This window comes from Ochotona curzoniae, unplaced genomic scaffold, assembly GCF_017591425.1.
Source record: "Ochotona curzoniae isolate NIBS_2020 unplaced genomic scaffold, NIBS_Ocur_1.0 scaffold_4683, whole genome shotgun sequence".
NCBI lineage: Eukaryota > Metazoa > Chordata > Mammalia > Lagomorpha > Ochotonidae > Ochotona > Ochotona curzoniae.
The window spans coordinates 5,633,594-5,642,329 of record NW_024467121.1 but is presented as its reverse complement, the minus strand read 5'-3'; the positions used below and the strand labels follow the sequence as shown (position 1 = coordinate 5,642,329).

The 8,736-nt window shown below is 37.8% G+C and overlaps 1 protein-coding gene across 1 annotated transcript in view; it reads left to right on the top strand.

Annotated features, from left to right (window-relative positions):
- Positions 1-6,142: 6,142 nt before the first annotated feature.
- LOC121148037 (nebulette-like) overlaps positions 6,143-8,736 on the top strand; it is a 97,514-nt gene continuing 94,920 nt past the window's right edge. The window contains 2 exon segments of the mRNA XM_040968016.1: positions 6,143-6,559; positions 6,648-6,719. Of these exon segments, the coding sequence (XP_040823950.1) occupies positions 6,482-6,559; positions 6,648-6,719 (150 nt within the window). The 5' untranslated portion in view covers positions 6,143-6,481.

Sequence of the window (8,736 nt, the reverse complement as noted above, 5' to 3'; positions counted from 1 at the left end):
ATTAGGTTCATTTGCTAATGATAAGATTTTATATGCACAAATCTCAAAGACTTCACTAAAAAGCTAATTGGGCTAATAAACAACCTAAACAAAGTTAAACCATTTAAAATCAACATAAAAATCAGTAATGCCATTATATACCAGTAGCAAATTATGTGAAAAAGAACTCAGGAAAGCAGTCCTTTTACAGTAGGTACGGAAACCATGGAGTTCCTAGGAACATAATTGATCAGAAAAGTGAAATAGTTCTACAACAAAAAAGTCTAAACTCTTGATGAAAAAAAAAATGAAGCAGACTCAAAGACGTGGAAAGACATCTGTCTTCAAGAATTGGAAGAATCAGTACGGTTAGAATGCTCACACTGTTCCCTCTCTTTCTTTGTTACTCTAGCTTCCAGATAAATAAGTTCATAGATAAATCTGTTCAAATTCCTTGAAGAGATGAACAGATTTGGTGCAGTTCCAACCAAATAAGAATGACAGACACTAGTAAAATTTGTAGAAATCAAAAAACATTCCAAATAGTTACAGTAAGCTTGAGCAGAAACAAAAAGACAAAGCGGAATGAAGCAACAGGTGCTGACTGCCTGACCTTATAGTATATTACAGAGCTGCAGTATATGACGTGGCCAGTAAAAAAGATATGTGAAATAATGAAACAGGAAACCTAGGCATCCACAGCCAAGAGCTCTTAGACAAAGTTATGGTAAGGGCATGCGTTAGGAAATGGTAGTCTTTTTAATAAATGATGGGAAAACTGTATATCCAAATGGAGAGGAGTAAAATTAGGGGTTAAGCTGGTGCCTGAAGTGCTGGCCTTTCATATGATCTTTGTTTCAAGTCCCAGCTGCTCCACTTCTCAGCCGGCTCCCTGCTAATGCTACTGGGAAAACCATAGAAGATGACCCAAATAGTTGGACTCTGCCACCAATGTGGGAGACTAGGATGGAGTTTTAGGCTTCTGGCTTCTGCTAGACCCAGCCCTGGCTCTTGTGGCTATTTGGGGATTAATCCAGAAGATGGAAGATCTCTCTTCTCTGTTTTTTACCCCAGTCCTACACCTCTTTTTTTCTCCCCCACCTGTCCCTCTTTGCAACTAAATAATCTTTTCCAAAAATGGAATGAAGCTAGATTCTTATCTCTTATTAAAAGAAATTGGCTCAAAGTAGATAGAATACTTCCACATCAGACCTAAAACTCTGGAACTACTAGAAGAAAATGTAGAGGAAATTCTTCATAACTTTAGAGTGGACAACAATTTTCTTTGGGAATAGAGTTCAAAGTACAGGAGCAATGCATGAAAAACATGACTTTATGAAATGAAGAGTTTTTGCACAGTGAAGGAAATAATGGAGTGAAGGGACAACCTGCAGAGTGGGACAGAATATTTACAATTTATATATCTGGCAAGGCTTAATATCCAGGATATGTGGAGAACCCAGTAGCAAAAAAAAAAAAAAAGTCAAATTAGAATAATGGGTAGTAAACCTAAATAGACATTTCTCAAAGGAAGGCATATAAATGGTTGAAACGTACATTAAAATGCACACAACATATATCATCAGGAACCGTGATTAGATTTCATATCATTCCAGGTAGATTGACTATTATCAGAGAAATATTTAAATGCTGGCAAGTATGTTTATAAGAACATGCTTGTGCACTGTTGACAAGAGTGTATGTTAGTCTAGCCATTGTGTAAGATAGCATGTACATTCCTCTACAAACTGAAAGTGATATAACCAGCAACAATCCCACTCCTGGGTAGATAGCCAAAGAATATTAAATCAGTGGTTTCAGAAGACATTGACACTCCTGTGTTCGCAATAGGTAAGACGTGCAAACAGCCTAAGTATCCATCTACTAATATGTGAGTTTACAAAATGTGATACATATACACACAATAATACTTAGCCCTGAATGGCTAAAATTTTACCAATTTCAACAACATGAATGAAACTGGAGGTCATTGTGTCAAACAGAAATAAGCCAAGCATACACATACAGCAAGTAGTATATGATTTCATTTTGTGGCTTTTCATTTAAGGGGATGTATAGTAACTGTGTAATGGAGACTATCATATCCAGATATGAGGATACAATGCAGTATGCATCTCTACTTCCAGACAAAGATGGACACCCAATGACACTGCTTACTGTATCTTGACAATAGGATGCTGGACTCTGCCATTGTCCATGCCTGCAATGATGGACATATGACTGTGTAAAAAGAGCTGTACTATAATAATGATATAGGGGAACTCAGTGAGAGGGGTAAGGGAATTGGGGAGGGGATAAGGGAAATTCCAGAGCCTATAGAACTGTATCATAAAATGTTAATAATAAAAAACTAAAATTAAAAAAAGAAAATTTTATAAAAAATTTGAAGTGTAATTGTGGCTACCAGATCCAAGGGAAGAGGTTGGACGAAACCTTATATTTTAGGAGCAACAAATTCTGGGGTTTTATTGCACCCAAGGTGACTATAGATAATATACCAATGTAATAAAGTTAAAAACAATTGGAAGATGGCATTTTGAACATTTTTACTAGAAAAAAGGCAAATGTTTGAGGAGATTCACCTATTTAATACTGATTGGAGATTACACAATGCTTACATACATGATGGATACATACATGTATCAAAACACAACCTCATACTTCATATATATGTGTGTAATTTTTATGTATGTATTAAAACTTAATCTTAAAAGGATTGCTGGTATTTAGGAGCCTTTCAACAAAAGGACCCTTCCGTTCCCAGTACTTGTGTAGGGGAGTGAGAGATCCTCTTTCTATTCTACTTATTGCTTTGGTTTGATGTAGAAACCTAATTAGTATAAATGCTGATTGACAAGAGGAAAATACAAAAATGTTAGTTGAATTACATGTACATGAAGATCTTTCACAAGAGAGTGAAGTACAAAGAAGTGACCAAACAAGATGATTGTATACTTTTTTGGAGAAAGAACAACACATTTAGGGAGGAATGATGGTACACCTGTGTGTTTGAACTAAAGCAGATTCTAGCCACGTTGCTTAGAGACATCTGAGGTGGAGACAGACAAGTTAATGGAGGGTGAGTGTGGCTTCACAGTTTATTCAGGTGTGTTGAGGTCCCAGTTATTTTCTGGTGATTAAGGATAATTTCCAGCCTCAGGAGGTAAAGGATGTACCTTCCGAGGGGTCTTAGTGACTGTGTAGAAAAAGCAGACCAGATGCCCCATTCTGACACATTAGTATTTAGCATATTTTAAGATGTCATGCTTTTAGTTTCCTCACTGTGTGCCTTTTTGTGAGGTAGTTGAGAATTTCTTATGGGGCTTCACAGTTTTTCAAGTTCGTTCCTTTCCCTAACTTATGATATGCAAGCTTTTCTAACTCTGCAGCATTAGCAGCAAAGGAGGTCTCACTAATATTCTCTAGAGAGTGCGATGGAGCTAAGCTTGGACTTCGGTAGTTTGGCTATGAGTAATGTGACTCCAAGCTCGGTCTCATTGTGTATCAAGGCATGGGTAGAGTATAAAGGTAAAAATGTAGACAACACAAATGAAGTGCTCAGTAAGTGAAAGGGATTAGCAACTACACTGATATTCCCTTTGGGGGTGTCCTAAGGTAAAAATATGTATTAAAATACAGCACTGAACTTGTTTTTTTTTTTTCTTAAAAGTATTTGATAGGGAGTTCTGACACATGATAGCTATCCATGAAGAACACTTTCTTCTTATTCCCCAAGTCGGGTTTTAGACTTATTGACAAGAGAGCTTTGCTGTGATAAAGTACAGGGCTTAAAATGTTTTAGAGAAAACTTTTCATGAATTTTATAGCACACTTATAGGTGAAAGGGAAAAAAGATGCATTCCATCAAAAGTAATGGTGTTTCAGAGCTTGCCAAACAGTCCATTAAAGAGTTCGTCCAACAAGTCTTGGATGATGGCATTTTTATTCCCTACCTAATGAAGCACAAAATATGTTTTATTCGCTGTTATATCTCTAACACCAAGCACCTGCTAAGGCAACATGTAATTAATGAATAAATGAGCACAGTGCTCCAGTTAGGTTCTGAGCTTAGCACTCCTTTGAACAACTTTGAAAATGAGATGGAGAATTGATGCCTCTTGCCCTTAATTATGTCCTCTGTAAATGAAGAGACTCAGGTGCCTTGATTTCTTACATGTCCCTTGTGCTTTAAAATTCTGATTCTGAAATCTCAAGTGGAAAAGTTTTCTTCACTTCGTACATTGTGTTTGGTTTCGCTTTCAGAAGCTTGGTGCATTAAATCTAAACAGGTAATTTTCTTGCAGTGCAGAAGAGTCAATAAATGCTTGTTCCATAATGGGAAATGAGAAAATAGCTGCCCTTCAAGCCTGATGAAGGTGATTCACCATGGGGAATAGATGTCACCATGAGTAACACAAGACTTGTCTCTTCAAAGACAACCAAGAGGTATGTCTTAGACAGTTTTGGCAAGATTTTCCATACACTTTGAGAGGTTGATAAGAAAAGTTTCCAGAAATTGCTGCTTTCTATTTACCAAAGCTTGATAGGCTTTCCATCAAGTAGTAGAATTATCTCTGGCAGAGAATTCGAGGGAAACAATCATGGCTCACATAACCTCTCCCTTTATAATATAAATATAATGTGCAAAGAATTTCTTGTTGCATCTGCTGTTGTGGATGCGCATAGCTATTAAGTTGAAGTTAAGGTTTCCAAATTCAGTATACTTGGAGCAATTTCTTTTTGTCATTTGCTGGTAAGCGAATATGTGATGCAATTCATTTAGTTTGTATCAAAAGCAATTTCGTGACAAGACCTGCCAACCTTTTACAACGTGTATTTTGCTAGAATAGAACGAAGTATTTCTTAAGTAATAAGCAATATTTTGAGGAAGAATGTTTGTTTTCTGTGGTAATAGGTAGCACTGAAAAGCAAAGGTGGACAGATAAGTTAGGTTTGAGGTAACAAAACGGATGGAATTCATGTTTTAGAAAAGCTAGGGTAAGTAAACCTCACTGGGGTTTCTAGTTGAGGGTCTTATGGAGCTTCTCATGGTCAGTGTGCCATGTGTTTCTCTAAGTGGCAGGAATAGAGATTAGAGCTGAAGTTTTCCAGACATGTTTGTTTTGACCCTCCCACCTCCACCTCAGCTGTTGCATGGTACTTTTCTCCGTGGAGCTGAGCCTGGGAGATCAACTGTGCCCGGTGCCTATGAGGGCTGTTTCTCTTGACAGAATTTTCACTTAAGGGAAAGCCAAGGACATTTTTACAAGATTAATGGAAGATTAAATATTACCTAAGGAGAAGTCAGTGTTATCATTAACCTCTTCAGATGATGTATTGTTTTGAATGAAGTTGTATTTTAGATAATTAGTTTCATTATTCACTAGCGGGTGCTTTTTTATGTCCAACATTGATATGCTGTGGCTTTGTAGATGTCAGTTTATTGTAGGACTTTAGTAACCAAACTGATAAATTTGAATTGTATAGAATCTTGAAATTGGCTAAACTGATATTAAAAAGCTTTTTTGAGAATTGTATATTTTAACGATACAAGTAATGATGCCTACCACAATATAGTGCAGTGATTATTTTTCCAAAGTTGTCTCAGTATGTGATATGCATTGAAGAATGTACAAATAACTAGTAAAGTTGTGATAATTGACAAAATGACCAAAATTCAAAGAGGATGTTGATCATTTTTGAAATACAGATGTTTTTGGATTCTTAAACGATATATCAGCATGTTAATTACTGCTTCTCATGTTTAATAATGTTTACAATTAGTGTAACACTCACTGATCTAAGATTAACAGTCATAATTAATTCAGGATAGATTCTTTCAAGTGGTACAAAAGGCTTTTCATAGTAAATTACTAGCCTCTAATCAGCTCATATAAAGTAAGTAGATTTTACAATGAGAGAAGTATGCGTATGTCTCATAAAACATTTAAATTTATGTTAGTGAAATGGGTTTGAATGATCCAGATTCACTGTATCCAATCAGAGTTATATCTGACATTCCAGTGACAGCTTTATTTAAGTGGAGTTAAGGAATCTATGATAACAGGCTTTTGACTGTGATGTCTTAAGTGTTATAGCTGAGTAATTTTCCAGGAATCTTGAAGTCCATTTCAAGCTATCTTATGAATGAATTGAGTTAATGACAGACAAATACACTTTCTCTTTTGAATTTCTTAACCAGTTTAAAGAAGGTTGACTTTCAAAGTCCATAAAATTGAATTCTGCACGAGAACATGTTCTTTACACTGGTGAGGCTAGCCGGGACAGACCTCTGGGATCCTGTTCCACTCACTCACACACTGTTGAGATAAGGAGAGTGAAGGGTGAGCTAAATAGAAGGGGAGCAGGGCAAGGTCATTCCTGCTACAGTGTCTGAAGCACCAGGAGCTCCAGGGCAGTGTGGGGCATAAAAGATCCTACACTAGTAATTGAAAATAACACGCAGTTTGGAAGGGTAAAAATGAAGGTCCCTGTACTGGAGGATGTAAAAGATGAAACTGAAGAGGAAAAAATAGGGGAAGGAGAAAATGAAGACAAGGTGAGTGAGAAAGCAGCAGCTCCCTAAGCATGATAGTTGCTTCTTGAAGTTGGTGATGAGAAAAATGCTCTTTTTTTTTTTCCAACAGGTGTTCGTGCAGCCGGTTATTGAAGACCTGAGCATGAAATTGGCTAGAAAATGCACCAGACTAATTAGTGATGTAAGTGGTCTCAACAAGATTTGCCTTGTTTGACATAATGTGTGTGCTACATTACCTACTCTGTTATACACCATGTTTTGTTGAGCTGAGATGGCCCAAAAACCATCCGTTAAAACACAGTTGTTTTCACATCCTTGTACTAAGTCCAAAACTGTCGAGAGCTTCCTGCAAGGTCACCTATTCAGAGAACCTCTCCTGGAGCAGGTCTTTTCTTTCTTCCTTCTAGAATTCTGTCCCTTAGGAATTTTGCTGACACACTAACATGAAATCCCAGGGCACTGATTATGGAACATATTCTGTTGAAAAGCTCAAGGAATTTTAAATTATTATAATAATGGAATTTTTGTCTGAAGAGGAACTGTATTTTAATGAATCGTTTTTGTGTTTGGGGGCCGTATGAAGGAAGAATCTGACGAATGCATTTGTTTTCCAAATGAAAAAAAAATGTGTATATCGATATGCTTAATAGCATTTGTGTAGAAGTTAGGGTTCATGGATTACTGAACTGCATGTTAACAACCCTGGTCTAGATGCTGCTGGATCAGGACCCATTTTTAGGACTTTTTTTTTGAAACTTGGGTTGTTTCCATTTCAGGGAAACCTTAGAATTATTGGCATGTCTGTCTGTATACAGATTTGAATGTATAGTCTGGAATTCTAGAAGTACGAGGAGACAGTGCATCTCCCTGGGGAGGAGGACCTCTGGGACAGAAGGAAGATGGTGTCCTGGAACATGAAGGTGTGCCCGTGTCTTCCTGTCTTCCTTCAGGAGGAGGGTACATCTTGGCTGCTTCTGACGTTATTGAGCAAAGTGATTGGAATGTTTCACAGATGCCTATTTCCATAGGAAGGCCATGAGGGGATGTGGAGTAGTATGCTGGTGCCTTCTCTGAAGTCAGACTGAGTGGACTCAGTAGTAATGTGGAGAAGTTATATAACCTGGTAGGGCTCAGAGCCCCAAGTGTGGTGTTCCAGTCGTAAGATTAAATAAATAACAGGAAATTGTAAGTAATACAACTAAAATGCAAAGTGAATTTTTGGAACACCATGGTACTTACCAAATGTTAGCTGCTCTCATGTACTTCATCTGCAGTGTCTGCATCTATTCAATCACTGTTGTGTGTCAAACTCTGTACTGCCTTCTGGTTTGTGAGAGAGAGCCTACGAATGGTGGTGGGAATTATACTCCTCCCCCATGTCTGACATATGCTGTAATCAACATTTGCATTGAGTGTCTCTACAAAGTAATATCTTAAAGCTGTTAATGATAGTCATACAGTACTGTACGCATGCTTCTTACACTACGAAGATGATGGCAAAATGGCAGCAGCAACAGTAACAACAGTATCAGCAACAACTAAGATTAGTTGAGTGTTATGTGCCATGCACAACAGCTTATCAGGGAGCTTCTATCAGTCTTCCCATTTCAGAGGTGATGAATTGGAGGAACAGAGAGGTTGGATAACTTGTGGGGCGCGGTTATACGTTGGAGGAGGGAGTGGGACAGAAAGCCCTCTCTTGCACTGGTGCAGGAGCTCTCACCGTAGTTTTCCATGGAAAGTTTAACTTAGCCTTATTAGCATTATTATTCTTGTACTCACATTGGTCTTTCAGTCTTGCTGCTCCACCTTCAGATGTCATATCTTTTCTGCCTTTGCTATGTTTTTATTCAGGTGTAATTATAACTGAACTAAATTGTGTTCCATAAAATTAGGACTAGTGGAAACTCAACGTAGAAGGTGATTTTGTTTGAGTTGTTTTGGAAAAGATTGTCAGTGATTTTAAAACTTGACCTGTGACAAGGCTTGATGGACTTACTCACTTGGTAAAAACAGAAGTCCTGTAAAGGTGCTGCTCAGGACACCCACATCCCGTGTCAATGTGCCAATGCTGGAATTCCAGCTCTGCTTCCCAGAGCAGCTTCTTGTTCCTACACACTGTGGAAAGTAGCAGGGAAAGGCTCAAGCTGTCGGGTCCTCATCACCCACATGGGAGACCAGCACTGAATTCCTGGTTT